This window comes from Planococcus citri, chromosome 5, assembly GCF_950023065.1.
Source record: "Planococcus citri chromosome 5, ihPlaCitr1.1, whole genome shotgun sequence".
Classification (NCBI taxonomy): Eukaryota; Metazoa; Arthropoda; class Insecta; order Hemiptera; family Pseudococcidae; genus Planococcus; species Planococcus citri.
This window is the reverse complement of record NC_088681.1, coordinates 14,569,000-14,593,299: the sequence shown is the minus strand read 5'-3', so window position 1 is coordinate 14,593,299 and position 24,300 is coordinate 14,569,000. Positions and strand designations below refer to the sequence as shown.

The window sequence follows — 24,300 nt, the reverse complement described above, 5'->3', positions numbered from 1 at the left end:
ATCACCTCAAGTGTTGAAGATATGACTGGTTTTCTGAAATGCCTGGAAGAGCCGAAGAGGTCAGTGCAAAATATGGCCTGCTGATGAAAAAAGCAAAGACGAAGATTATGATTGTGAATCAGCCTGAGAACAACTCACCTGAGATCCAGGAAATTGAGGGAATCAAAGTGGTGAACCAATTTGTATAACTGGGATCCATTGTGGATAACAAAGGAGGCAGTGAAGCAGAAATAAGACACAGAGTACAAATCACAAGAAGTGCCATGTCTGGCAGTGGCCTAAAGAAGATTTGGTCAGATGCAGTGGTGAGCACAACCCTAAAGATAAGGCTGGTAAATGCTCTGGTTTTCTCAGTGTTTGTCTATACGTCAGAAACCTGGACAGTACAGGAGGGAGACAGGAGAAAAATTGACATGCTCGAGTTGTGGTGTTGGAGAAGAATGCTTCAGATCCCATGGACGGAGAAAAGGACCAATGTTTCCATCCTGAAGGAAATCGGTGTCCAGAAAAGGCTGTCGGCAGTGGTTCACAGCAGAATCCTGAAATACTTTGGGCATATGTCACAAGGGCTGATGCGATGGAGTCCCTGTTCATCCAAGGCAAGGTAGAGGGAACAATAGGGTGTGGATGCTCTCTCATGAGATGTACAGATTCCATTTGTAAGGCCATTGGGCACAGCTTCCCTGCATGTATCAGGAGCACCCTAAACAGAGTCAGTTGGAGGGAGCTGGTGTATCAGGTTACAGAAACCGCGACCAGTGCATCATAATCACGATACCCTAGGAGGGGTGATACAGCACCAAGAAGAAGAATATCAGAGATGAAATGAAAAGCTGAATGATGAAACTTTTGGCTTCAGCTTTTAGCTTCTAAAAAATTGATAAAACTTTAGCATTAGGCTTTTCAAACCTGTAAAGCTTTCCAACAGCTAGCGTTTTGCTTCCACAAATCCTTGGCTTTTGGCTTTCAGCTTTTAGCTTCCAGACTTCTCAATTTTTTTAATAAGGTGAAATTGAGAGGAAACCACAACAAAAAAAGGAAAAAGTAAAAGTAAAAATTGAAAAATAACTGAAACTGAAACTGAATCAAATGAATTTACAAAAAAGTTCAAAGAAAGCTGAAAAATGAACCTTTTGGCTAGCTTTTGGCTTTCAAAAAAAAAAAAATCATTGACTTTTAGCTTTTATCTTCCAGCTTTCGCCTACCTTTCCATTCCTGTATAATATTCAAATGACTCATGAAAATTTTCATTTTCTTTGTTGAATTTCTGAAGGCCTCAAAGGCAAGAGCTTTTGAAAATTTTCATTTTGAAATGCCCGAAAGGCTAAAACCGAGTTTTTTACAACACTAGAAGTTTATTTTTCAGTTTTTAAGATTTTTAGGATTTGAATGGGTAATTTTTTTTAGGAAGTTAATTTTGAAAAAGAAAAGAAAACAGGTTAGAGCGAAGCGAGGGTGAAAACTTTTGAAAATTTGTATTCAAGGGGGCATAAAAACAATGTTTTTTTTTTTATGTGAAGGCAAAAAGTTTATTTTTTGACTTTTAAAATTTTAGAATATGAATCATAAACAGAACAGGCCCAAGCGAGATCGAAAGCTCTCGATAAAAACAATGTTTTTTTTGCTGGGTTGGAAAGCCAAAAAATGAAACTTTTGGCTTTAACTTTTAGCTTCTAAAAAATTTACAATACTTCAGCTGTAACTTTAGACTTTTCAAGTTCATAAAGCTTTCTGATGGCTAGCTTCTTGTTTCCAAAAATCGTTGACTTTTGGCTTTCAACTTTTACCTTTCGGCTTTTGGTTTTTCAAATTTATTTTTTCGAATGAGGAAAATTGAGAAGAAACCTAAAGAAACTCGCAAACGCACCACAGAAAAAGAAGTTGAAAAAATAAAAACACTAAAAAGTATAGAAATTGAAAAATGAAATGACTAAAACCGAAACTTAATCAGGTCGTCGACTTTCAGCTTTTAGCTTTCGGCTAGCTCTCCATCTCGAAAATGATCTAAAATTTCATAATTTGGCGAAGTAATGGGAATTATGATAAATGAATAAAATTTTCATAATCTAGAGGCAAAATGCATTTTGAAAACTGATTTAAAAATTAAAAGTTTAGAGGCAATATAGAATTTTGACAATTTATTCACCATCTCATAATTTAAAGTTGATGGAAATTCCAAAAATTGATTTAAAATTTCACAATTTTAAGGAGGTGCGAAATTCTGAAAATCAATCTCGAATCTCAAAATTTTTGGAGGTACCTAATAGTAAATTCTGAAAATTGAATACAAACTCTAAAAACAATTTGAAATTTTACAAAAGTACATATTTAGAAAAAATGCAAACACAGAAATTGATCTGAAATGTTGTAATTTGGCGGAGACGAAAAATTTTTTCCAAAATTGTTCAGAAGTTTCTTTTTAAAATAAAATAAAAAATAGAATAGGTAGTGGTTAAACTTGTCAAAAACTAGAGCTACGCACACTTTGAAGCTTAGCTGTCTGGTTTTATTACCTGCCTATTATACTTACACCTTCGGGATTGGGATATAATGTGTCTGTACTAAGTTGGAAGGAATATATGGGGGGAGGGGGGTAATTTTACGAGGTGCTAAGTTACTCGCCCATTAATCTGTTCTTTTCTATACACATTTTATTTTCTAAAAAAATAAGTATCCACCTAAGTAGGTGATATAAAAGGGAAAGCGTCTCTAGAATTTTAAAGTATTTGATTCTTTTCTGCTTTTCCTTTTATAGGTAACCCATTACGTGACTTTTTTCGCCATACGAACTCCTCCAACAGTTTTATACCAGTCTCACTCGTCAAGGTTACACTTACACTTTTATCCCGAATTGATTGTTTCGAATTATGCAGATCTCTGTACAAGTAGACCTATCTACATACATAACAGGGCTTCAACGTTAAGCTTATTTTTTCAATCCAACCCCTCGATCCTCCTCCCGTTCCCTTAAACAATGCCAAAATACCAACAAAAAAAAATGAAAATATCACGTGACATATTGTTGGTTAGGTTTTGAAAATCATTGAGCTCGAATATCCACTCATTTTTCGGATCCTCCTCTCTGAACTCCCCCCCCCCTTCTGCACCAATGCCATAAACTGGGCCAGTATTACAGAAAAAAATTGAGAATACAAATGCCATAACTTTTGTCGAGTTTTAAATGACTTCAAGTTCGAATATACACTTGTTTTTTCCCTACAATTCTTCCCACACGTGTTGCCTTCAGCATCAACATTCGATATAAATTTTTCACTCGATCCATCTTTTCACATTAAAGTGATTTACGTGAAAAATGTTTTCTTAAATTAGGTTCAAGTAGGTATCTATAATATTTCAAACGTAGAAAAAAATGTATATTTACCTGTTTTTCGTATTCCGATAAATTATTCTGGTTCGCATTCTCGCCTCCTGCAAAGAAACAAAATCATTTATTGTAATAAAAATGTAAATGTAATAAATTAAGATGAAAAATTACTACATAACTTTCGAGTGTAAAATCTGCAACACTTTTTCGGTACGTAGAATTACACGAGAAAAAAAACTCGAAAAAAAAAAGATTTCCCAAAAAGTAACTAGCGTAACATTTCGAGCCAACGCAGAAAACCTAGTCCTGTGGGACGCGAAAGACGACACATTTCATGCAAATTTCATTCGTTTTATAAAATGAGAAAAACACTCATCTCGAGTATGTAAAACAAGAGTAAAACGATGCAAGTCGTGTTATATACGAGTAAATTCGAACACGTGCGACTGCGATACTCTTCTTTTTTTCCTTTCGCACGCGATGTTGAATTTTTTGCAGATATGTTTGCTCGATTTATTATCAATAATACGAATTTGCCAGTAATTTATATTTTCTATATTGCAACCTTCCAATATATAGGGTAGCAGCACGGTTCCCATCCAATATACGAGTAATTTCGTGAAAGAATTTTTCCTTTTTTTTCTTCTTCTTCTTCTCGTCATTTCGCTAATTGGAAGAAACCCCTTAAGAACTTTGGGGCTTAAGTTTGAAACTCTTTCTTTGTTCATTATACTCTTGTACGTAATTATGGTCGATGGATTTAAGAAAATACGTCTTTACATAATTAATTTGGCAATTTGAATTTCGAAAAAAAAGAAACTCTTTGAATATTCAAGGGGTTGTTTTTTTATTCCTATGTTCGATGTGAAGACGACATTATCGAAACGTTTATAAAATAAGCGAGTACTTAATTTCGGCTATAAAATTTGAATAGATGCTTGGCCATGACTTTTTACCTTCCTACATCTCGTTTTTTTTTCTTTTGAATTTTTCGTCGAATTTTTCGAAATGAAAAACAACTTCAACGATGAAAAATTTTATCAAATGGGACAATTTTCGATGATTGTGTTGTTTTTCTGCTACGCAAACGAAACGATGACAATGGCGCTGGCAAGACTTGAAAAATAGATAAATTCGATACGTTTACATTAAGTATATAGATGACAAATGCGCATACGTAAATGAAAATTCAACAGTACCGAACTACTCAGCGAGTGGTTTTCTCTATATGTGGAATTGGTTAATTAGAAATGGCGTCGACGGTTTATCACGTCGTTAAATTAAATTAGGCTGCGTTTATTTTATTTTCCGAGTTATATATACTGTACTGTGCGACCCGAATGTACGAGTATATACAGTCTCAGCTGGATTCGAGCTTAATACTCCTGCTGTTGAGATTTCAATCGCGTGGTCGTGGTCGCATATTACAAATGGTACTATATGAGCATCGAACTTGAGAAAAATCTCTCGGCGACAAGGGTTTGTTCGTGTGGTCTCTGTAGCGTCGAATGATGCTAGTTTTATTCCCACAGTGGGTTTATGTGTGCCCTTGGTGTGTTGATATGTGATTTCCACGGCGTTAGAAAGTCATATATCATCGAGTGACTTTAATTTCGATAATTTTTTTCAATGTGTGGGTTGCGACTATAGTGGGCTTATTGTACGATTGTAGTGTCTGTGAATATCGATGGATTATTTGTTTGGATTTGGAATAAATGTGGCATATAGCAGAGTGAGGAGATTTTTTTGTCTGAAAATAAGAGGCAACAATTTAGATGTGTTTTTTGATTTTTTGGAGAAATATTTATACAAAATGGGCTGAAATTGTCGATTATTGTCGATTAATATTCGCTCAGCGTTGGTTCTAATTTTTTAATGAAGCAAAATGTGGGTCTAATTGGAGTCCTAAGAGGTTTTTTTTTAATGTTTGACTTTTTGAAGCGACCCAGTCATTGGATAAAATTTTCAAAAATTTGGATCAAAACAACCCCCCCCCCCCCTTCGTTTTAAGGACGTATAGCTTCCGTTTCCTTCGAGTCCAAAAGCCTCAAAATAGGGAACCTAGCTCTGATTTTTCTCAGTTTTTCAGAAAATATTGTGCAATTTTTCAGAATTTTCAAGTACGACGTTGGCTTGAAATGGAGAAGGAGTGTCGTGCGAGAACAATCACACGAGCAAATTGATGAATTAATTATCGAAAACGGCGAAAATAAATGAATAAATACGCGAACATTTTAACGGTTTTATTTCAACTAAAAAACGTATAAAAAACGTTATGTACATAACTTAAGACTAGGGTATAGTAACGCTATCTATGCTCTCTTCGAGACACTTCCAGCAAAAAAAGAAAAAAAAAAGTGAAAAGCGAAAGGAAAATCCTTCAAAACATCGTGAAAACGATTTAAATTAATTATTACGACTAAATAATAAATTCTAGTCGTCGTTGTCGTCGGAGATTTCTTCAACGGTGATGATGGGATTGTCCCAATCATCCTGCGGTTGATCGAATTGATCGAATTCGTGTATGGCCGCTTCCGGTGGAGTAATATTCTCTTCCGGTGGCACTTCTTCATTATCTACGTCGTCTGATGTTGGCTGCGGTTCGGAATCAGGAATCTGCGCTGCAGCTAATTCAACAGGACAGAGATCACTGATCGGACGAATAATTACTCCATTTTTCGTACGGAGTTTGGCGCTTCGGACTTCGTTATCTTGGCTGTATACAAGTTCGACGATTCTAGCTAGGGACCAGTTGTTTCGTTTACGTAACGCGTCTACGATAATGACAACGTCACCTACGCTTGGCGGCTGTTTCGTAGTGGCTTTTGGGAATTTTGCATTTGGTGAAAATCCCCGTTCTCGAAGATGTTGCAGGTAAGCTGTTCTCCAAACAGCCCAAAATCGATTCGTTATCTCATTACTCTGTTTAAAGAGCTTGATCGTATGCGCTGCGGCTGGCGTTGCGTTTGCTTCAGCTTGCTCTGGTATATCATTGACCGTGAAATACGATTTTAGAAAGTGATTTGGCGTGATAATCTCGTCTAGATCGTTCTTAACAACGTACGTTAGCGGACGATCATTCAAAGTGGCAGCAATTTCAGCTAATGCTGTACGTAGCAATGATTCGGATAATGCAACATTATGAAACGTTTTCAACAACGAATTCTTCATTAATGCGACCATCCTTTCGTAAACACCACCCATCCATGGGGAATGGGCTGGGATGAATTTCCATGACCATTCATGGGTAAAGATGATATCGAATGCTTGCTTCACAGCTTTGAATTGTGGCGCATTATCTGATAATATCAGCTTCGGTGTCGAATGGCGAGCAATAATACGGCGAATTCCCAAACAGATCTCCTCTGTGGACATATTGAGAAGCAATTCTGCGTCAATACCTCGAATTACGAGATCCGTTGCAAGTAAAACGTAGCGTTTTTCTTTATTGACATAAAGAGGACCGAATGTGTCAATTCCAACGTTGGTAAATGGCGATTCGAATGCTTGTAGGCGAAATTCGGGTAAGTCGGATATCTGCGGCTGTACGTATGGTCGAGTGGTGAAACGTTTACACTTTTTACAGTGTTGAATGGCGTTGTAAACCGAGCGACGACCATCAGGTAACCAATACGTACGTCGAAGCGAATTTAAAACGAAATTTGTGCCGGCATGGAACGCTGATTCATGGTGAAATTTAAACAATAAAAGAACGAACCGTGAGTCTTTCATTTTTGGCAACAGGATCGGACATTTTTCCTTCATTGACAGTGGCGCATATTTGAAACGTCCTGAGCATCTAATCAACCCAGTTTTTTCATCCAGGTAAGCGTTATACTTCGTAATAAGCGGATGCGGCTTTTTCGTACGTAAACAAGTGAGTAAATCTTGATAACAACGTTGCTGTTCAAATTTCAGCCATAGACTTCGAACACTGTATAACGAACCTCCATATGGAAAGATGTTTCTTGGTAAACGTGGATTGTTGGCAATAAATTTGACAAAGTATGATGTATATCGTAGTAAATGCGAATATGACTCGAAATCTGCTGGATTTATATCGAACGGATAAACGTAAAGCGGCGGCGTTGCGTCAGTGTTTGTGGTAAGTACAATTCTCGGTTCTTCAATCGTAATCACATCTAGCTCAGGTGTAAGTTCGAATGGTAAAGTTGTACAGTCGTTTGATCGTTTTAACCAGTCTGTTGGCCCATTAAACCAACAGGAGTTTAACAATTCGTCAACTAACATTCCCCTGGTTGGTATATCGGCTGGATTTTCTTTTCCAGGAATGAAATTTTTGATAACGTTCGGAATGTTGCGTATTTCATCGATTCGGCGTTGAATAAAAACAGGAAGTATTTTACTTGTAAGTATCCAAGTGAGAACGCATTTGGAATCAGACCAAAGTACTTGAGTGTCGATTTTGAATGGCAGTGAGTCGCGTACAAATTGTAAAGCTTTCATACCCATATAAGCGGCGATTAATTCCAACTTTGGAATATCAGTAAGTTTAGCCAACTTCGTTCTTGAAAACAGCAAATGCGACGTGATATTTTCTTCGGTTTTGCATGATAAATACACAACACATGCACAAGCTTTCGCTGAAGCATCGACAAATACATGTAAACAGTAGTGATTCTTATCACTGTCGTGTGAAACGTTCTGATAACGCGGCATTGTTTGTTTTGCTGCAGTTAGGGCTACTATAATTTCATACAGGTAAGGACAGCCGCCATTGCCCATCCAACCTTGAACACAACAACATTAGAATGCATCTGTATGCATACAACTTTCCATATAAAAAATGCAATTTTTTTGATTGTTCGCGAGTTCGGGTGAACTTCATGTGGTCTAAAATTAAAGACGATGAAATTCCCTATCGATTGATGTTAAATTTTTATCATTTCGCGTAAAAATAACGATTTTATAAATACTTTTATTTTACTGATTTTTGCATACTACGTACGTCATCTTTAAACTGAAAATACTCGAAATTTTCAGTGGACACATAGGTATTTTAATACAGCAAAATGTTCGTTATTTTATCCTCTTTAAAATGAGCTATTACCGAAAGCTCTACATGCAACCGTTCAAACGTTTTCGAAGTTTTAAGTTGCGAAAACAAGTTGCGGATGGTAAGTATTGAACTTTGAACTATTATTACTCAAAATTTTCAGTGGACACATAGGTATTTTAATACATCAAAATGTTCGTAATTTTATCCTCTTTAAAATGGTTGTTTACCGAAAGCTCTACCTTCAACCGTTCAACAGTTTTTGAAGTTCAAAGTTGCGGAAAGTGGTCAAATTGTGTTATTACAGTTATCATTGTGTTATCAGTAAGTTATAGTTTTGATCAGTAACCACTTTTCGCAACTTTGATCTTCGAAAACTTTTGAACGGTTGAAGGTAGAGCTTTTGGTAACCAACCATTTTAAAGAGGATAAAATTACGAACATTTTGATGTATTAAAATACCTATGTGTCCACTGAAAATTTCGAGTAATATTGGTTCAAAGTTCAATACTTACCATCCGCAACTTGTTTTCGCAACTTAAAACTTCGAAAACTTTTGAACGGTTGCATATAGAGCTTTCGGTAATAGCTCATTTTAAAGAGGATAAAATAACGAACATTTTGCTGTATTAAAATACCTATGTGCAGGGACGTAGCGAAGTGGTTTTGCTGGGGGGGCAAAGATCCTAAGATTCCCAACTAATTTGACTGAAAATTCCCAACTTATTCGACTGAAAATTCCCAAGTTGGATGAAAAAAGGGGTATTTAAGTTACAAGTAGTGAGGGGATTGTATCACGACATTTTGTAGCCAAAAAATTTTAATTTTGCCGACTATAATCAAAATTTTAACGTGCTGAACACTCTGGTATTAAAAAATTTTGAAAAGCTAGAGTTCTTTTCTGAAAGAAATGAAAAATTTGAATTTTTTATAAGCTTCGAATATTTTGAGTAGGTACTTCTGGAATTTTTCTGTTCAATTTTCATATTCTTAAAATTTTTTAAAATATCATTTTGAATGGCCCGAGCGAAGCGAGGGCAAAAGTTTTGGAAAATCTATGATTTGAAAAGTAGAATAACATCAATTTTAATGAAAGAATTCGGTTTTTCTAATCTCAACAATTTCCAAATTCAATCATAGATTTTCAAAAATATTGTAACTTTGCAGATGAGAATCAATTTGGGCCGAGCGAAGCGAGGCCGAAAGCTTTAAAAAGTTCGAAGTTCTCAAAGTAGAACAACATAAATTTTAGTGTAAGAATTCGGTTTTTCTGATCTCAACTTTCTTTTAATTTTATCAATGGTTTTGTGAAATTCTTAGTGAGAAAAAAAAGAACTAAATTGACCCGAGTGAAGCAATGGCAAAAGTTTTGGAAAATGTGTGACTTGAAATGGAAAAGTAGAACATCAATTTTAATAAAAGAATCCAGTTTTTCTGGTCTCAATATTTTTCAAATTCAATGATACGTTTCTTGAAATTGTAACTTAGTAGAAGAGAATCAAATTGGCCCGAACGAATCGAGGCTAAAAGCTTTGGAAAAATTGTAATTCAAAAAGTAGAAATTTTCAAGCGTGAAAAAAAACAAATTGACCCGAGCGAAGCGAGGGTAAAAGATTTTCAAAATTTGTAATTTCAAGGAGCAAAACAGTTGTAATGTTGATGTGAAAAGGTACAACAGTTTTGCCCGAGCAAAGCGAGGGCAGAAATTTTTGAAAAAAATGTGATTTTTTAGTTGGGAAAATCATAGATTTAGAAGCTGGTTTGGCTTCAAAAGTTGGGAAAGTTTTCAACTTTGGTAATTGTAAAAATTTTTAATATTTTTGAAAACTCCAAAACTGAAATACTTACTGTCGCAATTTTTGTATTTTCCCAACTTTCTTGTATTTCTCACAATTTCCCAACTTTTCCCAACTTTCGCGGAACACTGGGGGGGCAGGCTGCCCCCCCTAGCCCCCCCTTCGCTTCGCCCCTGCCTATGTGTCCGCTGAAAATTTCGAGTATTTTCAGTTTAAAGATGACGTACGTAGTATGCAAAAATCAGTAAAATAAAAGTATTCATAAAATCGTTATTTTTACGCGAAATGATAAAAATTTAACACCAATCGATAGGGAATTTCATCGTCTTTAATTTGAGACCTCATGAAAGTTCATCCGAACCCGCGAACAATCGAAAAAGTTGCATTTTATACACGAATAATTGTATGCATACGTATGATAAGATAACAATGTTTATCCATTTCTTGGATGGGCAATGGCGGCTGTCCGTACCCATAACGAAGTTTATAGTAGCCTTACTGCAGTTTGAAGTTCGGTAAATATTGATTGGCTTTGATTACAATGGTCTTCGGATAATTTATCGTCCCAATTGTAACTGGAATGGAGTTCGCGTAAAAATATCTTCGCCTTGATCGATATTGGTGTCCAGTAACCACAGGGATCGAAAAATTGAGCAACAGTACTCAAAACGGTACGTAAAGTGATAACTTCGGGCATTTTAATTTGTTTCAGGTGAAAGTTGTCTTCGTACTGGTTCCATAGTAACCCAAGTACAGAAATCGATGCGGATTTATCCGGTTGAGTGAATATATCACGGAGTTGATTGTCATTTGATGACCATTGACGTAAATTCATTGAACACAGTTTGAATACTTCGACGGCGAAATGATAATATTTTTTGGCGATCTCAGCTGATTTATATCCGGTGATGAAATTATCTACGTATCTATCTCGTTCCATTTGTTCTGTGAACTCGTTTTTGTTATTTTTCAGGTGATAACGGACTGTTGCGTTGAGGAGAAACGGACTAGCGATGATACCAAATACTACGCAGAGGAATCGCAGTATTCGAAGGTTTTTTCCACTTGCAGGAAGTTTATAATCGTGTAGCCATAGAAATCTGACAAAATCTCGATCAAGTGCGTGTATAATCAACTGATGAAAAGCTTTTTCGATATCACTCAATATAACAATGCGGTACAGACGAAATCGAATTAAAATTTCACATCCATGGCTCAGTAAATTCGTACCTTTGTAAATTGCGTCATTGATGCTCTGTTTGTTTTTTGATTTCGCCGATCCATCGAATACAATTCTTTGCGTCGTAGATTTATCAGGTGTGAAAACGGCGTGATGAGGTAAATAGTATTTTTGCGTTGTTTTCATATCAATACCAGTGACTTCTTCAACATAACCGGCATCTAAGTGTTTCTGTATATTAGCGTTGTATTCGTTGAACGATTCAGGCGTAAATTTATTTTGTAACGAACGTAAACGACCAATTGCTAAGCCAAAATTGTCTTCCAACGGTGGTGGATATTGTCTCCATGGGAAACGAATCTGATAACGATTATCTACGAGTTGAATATTATCGTAGAATTGTTTTAATGCGTTTTCTTCTTCTTGAATACTCGTAAGCGGCATATCTTTTATCCCAATGGATTCGAGATCGCAAAGTTCTTTAACAGCACGAACCGGTGACATTTGAAACAGTATTGACTTGTTATTGCGTTTTTGATCGTGCTGACGACCAACCAAAATAAATCCAAATGGCGTTTTGCACATATGTAATCCATCAGCGACTGTTATTTTCGTTTCAGGTTGTAGGAAATCGTAAAAATAATCGCTTCCTAACAGCAATTCGACAGGGTACTTTTCACCTTGGTTTACAAATGGTTTGTCTTGATATTCTGAATTCATTCGTTTGAATTCATCGATGTTGAATAATTGTACAAATTGAGGTAAGTTGGGAGCTGTGTCTGCGACTATATTAAGATGAAAATCGGCGTTATTTGTCACGATAAACGAGGTGGTGGCTGACGAAAACGTAACAGGTGATTCATGGTGAAAAACATTAATTGGAATCGACTTGAATTTTGATAATTCTAAACCGATGCGACGTGCAGCTTTCTCGGAAATATACGTTTCATTGCTTCCATTATCGAATAGTGTTCTAATTTGATAACGACGGTTGTTTTTCGGATTTATTATCGTCAATATTGCAGTGCAATGAGCACCTTGATGCGTCTGGATAAACGAATTCATTCGTGTGTGTGGTGTTCCGTTTTCAGGTTTCTCTTCTGGCTTACCATTACCAGAACCATCATTTTTTTCAGGTTTTTCAAGTGGCGTTTCTGGGAACTGGCGAAGACACAACGAAGAGTGATGGCTTTTCACCTGTTTGCAATAATAACACGTTGTATTGCGATTACATTGCGCCTTCGTGTGATTTTTATTCAGGCAAAGATGACATCGATTTTTTAATAAAGATCGACGTGCTGTGACTGTGGTATGTACGGTGCATTCGGCCGAGTAATGTTGTTGATTACAATATACACAATAGGGTGGCGACTTCGGTTTTTCTGTTTTTTCAGCGTTTTTATTGTTGTAAGCTTTCGATGTTGCGTTCGAAGTAACTAAAGCTGCGGTAGTCGAGTGGGGTTTTGTTGATGGAGACAAACCCTGCGCAGTTGCAGCTGCCTGAAGCCCACAACGTAGTTTTACGTGTAATCCGATTTCTCTCTGGAAATCTTTAATTGTTGGTTTGGTCTTTCCGCAAACCTGATGAACTAACCATGCCGGATATTTGAAATAAATTTTATCTTTCAATGGTGGGAACAGATCGAGATTTTGACCATGGGATTCGAGAGCTGTGAGCAGACCTTCGATTTCGTAGTAAGTTGAACGTAAACTTGCATTTGTGTTTGTAGCTTTCGGTAAGTTTTCCAATTTAGCGTAGAGTGCGCCGATAACTTCTTCTTTGTCGTGATATTGTATTTCTAATTCGTTGAGGGCGAGATCATAATTGCTATCCGTTAGGTCGAGAGTTTCGATAATTTTAAGCGGTTCATCTAAACAGTGCCTTTTTAGATGTTGTAACTTTTCTGACTTCGGAATCGGGAGTTCGTCGTATTTCAAGTGGAATGATTTAATGAAACTGGAGTACAGTGTTATATCACCGGAAAAGGGGGTGATTTCCATTTCAGGTATGCGTCGAGAATAATCGTTAGATGATTTTGGCGGTTTGGTATCGCCAGTTGATCGTCCAGCATCCATCAAGATTCGTTTAACTGTTGGAATTACTCGTTTAGCTCGAATTATCGACGGCATAGCATCAGCGAAAAATTATAAGTTGGTTTATCTTTACTTCTAGTAGAAGTAACACGGCAATTTTCTACCTCTTCTAGATCGACGGTGAGTTGCTCGAATGCCATTTGAAGCGAGTTGGTATCGACTGGTGATGCGTTGATTTGCGTGAACACAAGATCGGTGGATTCGTTTAGGCTTTTCAGCCACATTTCAAATTCTTGTGCCTTTGCATCCATTTGAATTTTAAAGCGAAAGCGATTAGCGAACAGCGATTTGCGAATTGCGAATAGCGATTTTGCCACGTGCAGTGAGCGTGTGAAAGCGAACTTGTTTTTTAAATAAAAAAACAATTAAAAATGCGACTTTGAATTAAGCGGATCGTGATTCTCTGCTACCATGTCGTGCGAGAACAATCACACGAGCAAATTGATGAATTAATTATCGAAAACGGCGAAAATAAATGAATAAATACGCGAACATTTTAACGGTTTTATTTCAACTAAAAAACGTATAAAAAACGTTATGTACATAACTTAAGACTAGGGTATAGTAACGCTATCTATGCTCTCTTCGAGACAAGGAGGGTGTGGATTTCGAAGATCGATGAAAGATATCATAAATTATTCAAAATTCATCACCAATATTTGAAAATCTCTAAACTCAACTTTCAAGAATTCAGCTCAACTTTTAATGACGAGTGCAGAGGTTTTTTTGGGGGGAGAGGGGGTATAATTGAAGGGTTTAATTCCAAGTCGGCCTAAGTCCATTTTTATCATTTTTGAGTTAGCAGCGCCATCTGGTGGTACAGGTCGGTTAACACCTTTATCACCTTGTCCCAACACCTGGCGTTACTTTTTTCGCTCAGGAGCGCTGTTTTGCCGGCTCAAAAAAACAGCTGATTATTCCAAAGTGGCCTAAATCATACATTTTTTAAGAGTATTTGTATACAAGTGCGGTTGTGCCGGTTTTTTTTCAAGTTTTTCAACGATTTTCGAGAGACGAAATTTGAAGGTGCTTCGAATGAAATTGTTTCAGAAATGTATTAAATTAATGATTCGTGAATTTTTTTTTGAAAAAACGCGTTTTTCAGCTCTTTTTCGAAATTTTTAACATCAGATAATTCCAAATGGGCCTAAGTTCACTTTTTCTGACTGTTTGACGCGCTCTGGAGCTGAAAATACGCAAAATTAAAAAAATACCAATACGGTACTTTAAAGCAGAAAGATCAAGCTTCACAACCATATAATCACATCATTTATTATTGAAGCGGAAGGGCGAGAAAAACACTTATTTGTGTTTTTCTCGAAACGGAAAAAATGGACTTAGGCCGACTTGGAATTAAACCCTTCAATTACAAGATTATGACACCCGTAATGTGGGAATTTCAAATTTCAAATTTAAAGATTATTGATGAAAAACACTGAGGATGATTTTTTTTTATCCTCTTCTTGACAAACAGACTTTCAAAATAAGGTGCCAACTTCCCTATGGGTTCAAAAAAATCTTCAATTTTGATCAAATTTCGAAAACATTTCAACAGTGAAAAGGCCTATTGATTGTTGTCAAATTTAAGGCATTGATTTCGAATAATGGCTGATTTCTCTAGTCCAATTTTTTTTCTAAAGTCATCTTGTATAAGAAAAAGATCCATCAAAACTGTCTGATTTTTTTTCATCTCCGATGAGATTTTTTCCTTTTTTAAAACGTGGGTCTCAAAATTTTCGATTTCGATATCATAACGTTACGAAATCTGGAATAATATAAGAAAAGACTTTCCGTTGTTCTAAAATCAGAAGATCGCTAGAAAATGAACTTTTGGATGCTTTTTTCTCATCTCCCGAGACGAATTACAAAATTTAATAAAAATCCGAGATTTGTTGGAGAAGGAAGATTTGAATGAGTTGTATGAAAACAGAAATAAAGTAGAAGTGCGAAAACGTGAAAGAAATTTTTTTGAAAAAGTTTAATTCCAATAAAAGATTTTCATGGTTTGAAAGCCTCACACGTCTCTACAAAATCATACTTACTTATTTGTTATCTTGAATGAAGTTTCATCAATTAATGTTGCACAACATTGCATAGAGGTCGTTCGTTATAGAACATTTTGAAGTGGCATAAAAATGCTTTTAAAAAACATTAAAATCATTAAAAATTACCAAAAAACAGATGATGTTTGGCTAAATTCAGCGAAAATTGCATAACTAGGTTCATTGAAGGTGTTAATCCTCAAAAAAGTCCTAAAATCATCAAAAATTACAAACTACCAATTTGAGAATATTTAGTAACTACCAAAAAACTGTTGAATTTTTAGAAAACTTTGGCAATGTTCAGCAATAATTCCATAGAAAATTATTAAAAATTTATTGAAACTAAAAAACCATGAGTTGAGACAACAAAGTACAAAATCTCGAGTCTAAAAATTGGTAAACCTTGAAGCTAAAAAATTCCAGAGTTGAAACTGCAAAATCGTGAGTCTCGAGATGAAAAAATCTTGAGGCTGAAAAGTCCAAAAATGCTTTCAAAGGTGAAAATCTTCATTGCACTGAAAAACCTTGAGTTCCGAGATTAAAGAATCCTGATGCTAAAAAATCTCAAAAGACTAAAAAACCACGAGTTCAAACTGCGAAACCTCGAGTCTCAATGTCTCAGAATTGATGAATCTCAAAAAATGTAAAAAAATAAAATAAATAAATAAAAATGAAAAAAATAAAAAATATATTAAAAAATGAAAAGAATAGAAATTTAAAAAAATAAAAATAAAATAGGTAAAAAATTTTTTAAAAAATTTTATTAACCTTAAATTACAAAAAAAATAGTGTAAATTTCTAATCCAGACTAACAAATCGTCAAAGCAAAGGTGGACTGTCCTCGAGAGGTTCCTTTGTGAGTTTAAGTACACTATAGACTAGCTTTGGGCAACTTCAAATGTCTGCTTCGAAACAAATTATACGAATATTGGAAGATCTCTACACTAAAACATCTTTAGACCATAAATAATTCGTGATCAGGCAAATCAATATTTCAAAACAACAAAATCTCGAAATTGAAAAACCTCAGAGTCTCCAGGCTGAAAAATATCTCCAAGCACTAAAATTTTCAAAATGGATTTAGAAAACGAAGATCATGCACTGACGCAAGTTTTATAGTAAAACTACTGATGAAAGAAAGGATCGAATACAACCTAGAAACACACATGTGCTTTATAGACCTGGAAAGAGCATATGATAGGGTCAATAGAAAAAAGCTGTTTGAAGTCCTAAAGAATGAAGAGATAACATATAAAATGCGGGAGGTAATAAACAGCATAATTATGTATATACGTAGGAACACTAGAATAAGAGTACAAATTGGAAATAAAGTCTCAAAACAAGCAGAAATAAACAGAGGAGTTCGCCAGGGATGCCCACTGTCTTGTGTTTTATTCTCATGTACATACAATGTATCTCGTGATCAAAAAAATCTTGAGGCTGAAAAACCTAATGATTGAAAATCTTGAAACTGAGATTTTTCTACAGACCATAAAAATGAGACTGGAAAACCTTATCTCAAGTGTAAAAAATCTTGAGTTCAGACTGAAAAACTTTATACTTGTCGTATCTCGAGATCAAAAAATCTCGTGCCCGAAAATCTTGAGACTAGGATTTTTTCGAGGACTAGGTAGGTATGTACCAAAAAAAAGAGACTGAAAAACCGCGAGTGTCGAGATCAAAGCACTCAAGATTTGGGAATTTTGAGACTAGAAAAAATCTCAATGCTAAAAAAAATACAAAATCTTATATTTTTGAAGAAAAAAAAATTTGAAGCTGAAAAGTCTAATAACGCAGAAAATCTCGAGACAAATACTTTTCTGTATACCACAAAAAATGAGACTAGAGAACTTTGAATTTTCGTGATCAAAAAATCATGAAAATAAAAAATCTATAAACTAGAAATTTTGAGACTAAAAAATCGTTAGTTAAGACTACAAAATCTCGAGTCTGAAAATTGATAAGTAAAACTTGAAGCTAAAAAATTCCAGAGTTGAAGTGGCCAAATCGTGAGTCTCAAGATGAAAAAAATATTGCAGCCGAAAAATCCAAAAATATGTACAACTTGCTTGAAGTAAAAATCTAAAGACTAACATCAAGTTTTTGTAAACCACAAAAAATTAGACTGAAAAACCTTCAGTTTCGAGATCAAAGAATCTCGATAGGTACTTACTAGAAAATCTCAAAGATAAAAAAAACCTCGAGTTCAAACTGCGAAATCTCGTTCTCAAGTCTCAATTGCCCCCCACCCCCACCTCTCCACGATCCCTATATTTTTAGTCCTTAAGTTTCTTTTTTTCGAGTTCGATTTTTCTCATTTACCTACCCATAAGTATTGATTTTCGTTCCATTTATGTTCGAGTTCATCATCGTTGTAATAAATTATCCAATGAAAAATTCGTTACCCTTTCAAAACCATTTGTCTCGACATTTATTCGCGACACTTTCATTACTTCTCCCTTCTTCCCATACTCCAAGCTATACTCGTTTCTGTTAACACTTAAATGAGAAATTCAACTTTCCCGTCCATCAGGTACATAAAAAGCTCCAGCTTTTGGCATTTTCAATGTAAAAAAAAATATAGAGAACATTATCGAATCATTGGTAAATAAAAAAGAAATCACCTTGGCTGAAAATTTGTTATATTGTTCGCGAGTAAAACGGTACCTATACTTAGTGATCCTTTTGGCAAATTCTTTTCCCCTTGTCTTTGAAATTGAAGAGTTTTAAAAAGCCTTATCACCTAGCAATGGTATATTTATCAGCATCTGTCATAGCTTTCGTTAGGTTTTAGGTACCATACCTAATACCTAGGTACCTAGGTCTAGGTACGAAGAGAATTTAGAGATATATACTTTCGTCTCGTTGGCGTTATTTGACAATGACGAATGTACGTGTATATTGGAAAAACGTCGAACAGATGTGAAAGCTGTAAACGTGTTCAAGTTGAGTAAATACCATACTATACACGATCGTTCGTTCGTCTATATATCTGTTATTTTTAAACGACTGAATGACGTGGTATCAAAAGAAAGAGGCCTTTTTATGACGTCTCGAGCTTTTGATATCCCCCCCCCCCAAAAAAAAAGAAGCGAAGAAAAGTAAATCCAAACGTGGTAAATAAATAGCTTTTTTATGTGAGCAGGAAATTAGAAAAAATCATTTTTAAGCGTTCGCCTGCCTGTGTAGTGTCGAAATTGAAAAATTATCGACGATTGAAAAGTAAAAACACGTCCGCGAGCGAATTGCGATTGATGTCGAATATCGACTTCGACTTGTGGATATGTAAGGATGAAATGAGCAACACGAGTTTTAGTACTATTAAGGGTGAATTTTACCTTTAGAATATATTCAGGTGGTGAAAAATTGAACGTGAAAAGTACTCAAGGTCGCAGTGGTGGCTTTTAGACTTTCAAAGACGTGTATATGTGAAGTCTAGGCAAAGGCAGTGTAACAATGATCGAACGACTTACGTCCGGTAATCATTCTAAGCAATTGTAAATGACACCCCATTAGGAAATTTTTCGCGAATACGCTCGAGTTTGGCGGAATTACACCGGTGGGAAAAACTCCATGTGGAGCTCATTACCTCATCCATGGACGACGTGGTCGTCTCGAAAAAAAAAGAAATAATAAAACACGAAAAGGCGAATACTTGACGTCAACGAGTATACCTTTTTTCACCTCGAGACCAGCAATGTGAGCTTGATGACGTATGAAGCAGGCACAATGGGCTATTTTCCCTAAGTGCTCGCCGGTCTCTGGTGGCGCTTATACTGCACAAGAGAGTTTTAAAAGGTCGGATATCGAATTGCCTGCTACTGCCTCGACCCGTGTTACAATTTTGACTCTACGTTTATTCAGCCTTTAATCCCGATCTACGTATTCACCGTACCTCGTAAAAATTACCTAAAAGCGAGCAAAAAGGGCGCAAACAGTGAGAAAGAAACTCTGCGACGTAGTTGTTGATGGTCATCAGATGCGCGGTGAATTTCACAAAGACGGCGGCGGCGTTAAGTTAAGCGACAAATTCGGTAATTTAGCCAATTTCGCAGCGTTAAAGTTTATTGGATGTGTAACTCTTGGCTGCTCTACGCCTCGCCTCGTTTTGCGACTTTACATAAACTTTGTACTTTGCAGCTACACTTACACTCTTACATTTACTTACAACGATCCGGGGAATATAAATTTTTCTTGCTTAGCTCTTCTATACAGTTACATTTTCCTCCCACACACTCTGTTCTGCATACGAAAACAATTCCGAGTACACCCACGCCACGTACCGATCGCTTTGTACGCGTTCGTCGCGTTTTCATCTAATTTCCATGACCGAAGTCCCACTACCCTGCCCTGCCCCACTACGGACTGCTGTGCCTGTGCTGTGCCCTTCGTCTCGTTTGCAAATTTATTAATTTAAGTCGAAGATAAATTAATCGGCGTTTATTTTTGCTAGAGCTTTTTTTCAACTCGCTCGTTTGGCTTTTATAAACGTGTAACATGTTGGATGAAAGCGTGCAAAAATTCGGCGTTTACGAGCGGAAAATGATGCTCGATTAATAAGATTAATGGTGTTTTGAAAAGTTATATGGGTATATTAATAATGGTCCATGTTTAACCTTTTTGTACCCAAGAGAGTGATGAAATATTTGAAATTAGGTGACGGAGTGACCAAGGTGTGAGAAGGCTTTTTGCAAGGTGTAAAAATGTAGAAATTTGTCACTCTCAAGACTTTTTTAGACTTAGGTCTTGGCATTTTTTGATCTGGAAATTTTCTGATCTCTACTCGAAGATTTTTTGCCGTCAACTGAGAATGTTTCAGTCAGCCTCGACTTGAGATCTAGTTTTAAGATTGTTGATTTTTTGTGGTGTTAATTTAAAAATTTTTAAGAGAAGTGAAGAGGAAACAACACATTTTCCAGAAGTGGATGAGTTCAAAGAATGAACAAGACAAAGGAAGCTACAAAGAACAGTGCCGCAAGACAAAAAAGATGATAAGAGAAACATGACAGGAACAATACAAAAGGTTTGTGGTGAACATGGAGAGGAATACATATAAACTGAAACCAAAAGTGTACAAAATAATCAAAAGAATATCGGAAGATGAGGTACACAGAGCCAACATTACCCCACCAGACTGAAAAAATGGTCGAATACTACGCAAACCTACCCCATTGACAAAATTATGCATAAAAACAGGCGTGTTGATGCATAATGCGTGAATTTGGTCTTTTTTCAAAAATAAACATGGGATTCAGCTTGCGAATAGCATGCGTAAAAGTAATGTTCAAGCATGTAAAATAAAAGAAAAATTGAAAAAAAATTCTGCCCTGGGTGGGGATCAAACCCGGGACCTAACCAACTCGGCCACTTCGCTGCTTGTGAAGAGTGGAGTTATTTCCCCATAAATGTTTGTGTGTTGTGAACTTATTAAATTTTTAATTTTTTCTCCCAAGTCTAAAAAGTGCAAACATTTATGGGGAAATATAACTCGTCCACTCTTTGCAAGCAGTGAAGTGGCCCAGTTGGTTCCAGGTAACACTGAAATATAGACTCCAGGTCCCGGGTGCGATCCCACCCAGGGCAACAATTTTTTCAATTTTTATTTCATTTTACATGCTTCAACATTACTTTTACGCATGATATTAGCAGGCTGAATCGCATGCTTTTTTTGAAAAAAGTCCAAATTCACGCATGCTTGTGCCATGCATATTAGCATGTTATCGCATAATTTTTTTTTGTCAATAGGGTACGGAATGATTCTGATAATGAAATCAAAGCAGCAAACAATGAGGAGAACAAGTATGAGCCACTCTCTTGGGAAGAGCTAGATGGAGCCTTGAAAAGCTCCAGAAATGGAAAAGCCCCAGGCAGTGATGAATTACCAACAGACTTATTCAAGAACGCCACATTAACTGTTAAGAAGAGACTACTAGCTTTCTACAATAAAATACTATCAGGTGCGACCATACCCAAAGACTTCCATACTGCAATTGTAATGCCCATTTTCAAAAAAGGAGACTGAGGATTTTAAAAGGGAAGATCATGCATAGATGGGGTATATGCAACAAAGCTGCTGATGGAGAAGAAACAAGAATATAACCTAGAGACCCACATGTGCTTTGTTGATCTGGAGGAGAAGGTGTATGATCCAGTACAAAGGAAGAAGTTGTTTGAAATCCTGAGGAAAATTGAAGTAAATGAACAAATATCGTCGCCTTAGTTGCAAAAACTCATATCTCCAACTCTGAGATCACACCTTGTGTAAACCGTTCTTTTTGCACTGTAGCGCTCCCTATTGGACTTTAATGCTCAACTAAAAGATAGGTAACAGAGGGGAACCACCCTCTCTTATTTACTTTTTAGTTGAGCGTTTAAGTCCAACAGGGAGCGCTACAGTGCAAAAAGAACGGTTTACACAAGGTGTGATCTCAGAGTTGGAGATACAAGTTTTTGCAACTAAGGCGACGATATGTAGTATTGTAGTATGCTTAATTGAAGAAATATGAGAGGCGTTTCGCCATATGGGTCCTTGTGGTGATTTGATGTTTTTAGCCAAATTTTTGTAAAAAATGATGGCTATTGCAGTAGGCCCAACTTTGAATAAAAAGGTCGGGGGTCAAAAATTTTGATAGTTCTCTCTGTTTTGAGCTCAAACTAGACGATTCCCGGGTGTCAGTTTTTATAAGATTTAAACTTAGTCATTATTGTGGTACCCATTTTAAGTATACGTAGTCATTGTGGTGCCCAGTTTTGGGCTTGTACCCAAATCGGGCACCATCCACAAGGTCTTTTTATATAAAACAATGCAGAATCAAGTGAAATGCACTCCAAGGTGAAAAAATTTTTTCAGGCGGGCACCACTAGTAGGGTAAATGTGCCTAAGTTTGCGCACCTAATTTTCAAACAGCCACTACTTTTTATGAAAAGCAGCTAGAATATTGAAATTTGTACAGAAGGTTCCTCAAACATTTGGCTATGATTTGCCCCAGAAATAAAATTTTTAATCGATTTAGTTTTTGATATTTTGACCAAAAACCAAAAAAAGTCAAATGCGCAAACTTAGGCATATGTCTTCCTAAGATTGCGCATTCACCTTCTCAAGATTGTGCACCAGTGAAAAACATAGAAATTCGTCAATATTGTTTAATTAATGATGAAAGCAAACAAAATGTCTCACACGAACGTGCATTTGAAACTTCTGAGTGAACCACACTGGAAATGCGCTCATATCTGGTATTTCCAGCATTACCCCCATTTCTCCCTAGCTTTTGACAAGGAGTAAACTTGATATACGTGTATAAGGTGTCATTTCATTCAAATAAATTGGATTCTTAATGATAATTTTGAAAAGTATCATTATTAGTCTTAGAAAAGTAGCAAAAAATAAAAATCGCAATCTTAGGCACAGGGGTGTTTTTTTAAAAAATTGAAAAATTGAAACCTAATTAAAGCAGGAAGTACTTGAAATATGTGCTTGTTATAATCCACAGACAATGGCGAATCTAAAAATAGCTTATTTAGATTTCTACTCCCATTTCCATAAAAATTTTCACGTGCGACTTTTATTGGAAAAGTTATAAAAAAATTTGAAAAAAAAGTTTTTCGCTTGCCATTTCGCGACACTTGGTGCTACCATCACCAAAAAACGTGAAGTATGGTCATTTTGATTCTTCTTTCAAGTAAAGACGGTATCAATGTTGTAACTCTCACTGGTTCTGAGAAATCGCTACTGCGCAATCTTAGGAAGCGCGCAAACTTAGGCACATTTACCCTACCAAGTTTATGTATTGGGCACCACTATGACTAACTATGATGAAAAATCCAAACTGCACCAAAACACCTTTATCATAGGCCTACATATATATATGTTACCGTTAAAGTATTTACTCCAGGTAATGTATGAAATAACTAGTTATTTCATACATTAACGAAAAAGTGTTTAATGCTAGTAAATTGTTCACAGTTTACCTAGGTAATGTATGAATAATCTAGTTATTCCATGAAATAGCTATGTGTGATCAGTTAAATCATGAAATGAGCTGTTGAAAATATTTTTGTGGTGAGTTTTTCATCAAGTGAAGGGGTTTTTCAACTTTTTCAACGGATACGTAAAAATAGGGAGTCAAGTGGGTCAACTTCACCAGTCAACACTTTTTTTCATGTTCTAATTAAAAAAATCACATTTTTCGCAAACTTTCAATTTTTTAAAATCGACTTTACGACATAATGCCATCCCAATTTTTTAGTATGTTGCTTAGCATGAAAAGTTGTTCATAATATATTTTTTTCAGCATTTTTGAGAGTTGGAATGATATGAAAACTACGTTTTGAAACTTTTCGAGCTGATTTTTCATACAAAAAAAAAGGGCAACACTTATTTTTATGATATCACCAAAAAAGCCTTTCAAAGCCCTAACTATGGGAAAAAGTTCCATTTTGGTAGGTATCGCGGTTATGGAGTTATCTACTGTTGAAATGGATGATATTTCAAGTTCACTGAAAACTATAAGGGCTAGAGGGCTGCGATTTGCGCCATTGATCATCCCTTTGGAAAGTCTTTCCACTGGAAAAATTTAAAAATGATCGCCAACCCTTACCATTTCTTGGTCGAATTGAAGTGGATTGACCCTTCATATATGCTGTAGCTTTGAATTAATCTTAATTTCTTACTTTATCGCAGTTCATTCATTGAATTCACACTTCAACTAAACACACCTCGTGTATGTATGAAATAACTAGGTAAAGTGTAGAAGAAAATTTGATTTCACACTTTTTCGTTAATGTATGAAATAACTAGTTATTTCATACATTAACTGGCATAAATACTTTAATGGTAACATATATAT

The 24,300-nt window shown here is 35.9% G+C and overlaps 1 protein-coding gene across 2 annotated transcripts in view; it reads right to left on the bottom strand.

The window, feature by feature from the left end:
• LOC135849167 (uncharacterized) overlaps positions 1-24,300 on the bottom strand; it is a 108,998-nt gene that overhangs the window by 20,290 nt on the left and 64,408 nt on the right. For both annotated transcript variants that reach the window (XM_065369442.1, XM_065369441.1), the window contains exon 3: positions 3,383-3,429. In XM_065369442.1, coding sequence (XP_065225514.1) covers positions 3,383-3,429 — 47 coding nt within the window. The remainder of the gene's footprint in view (positions 1-3,382; positions 3,430-24,300) is intronic.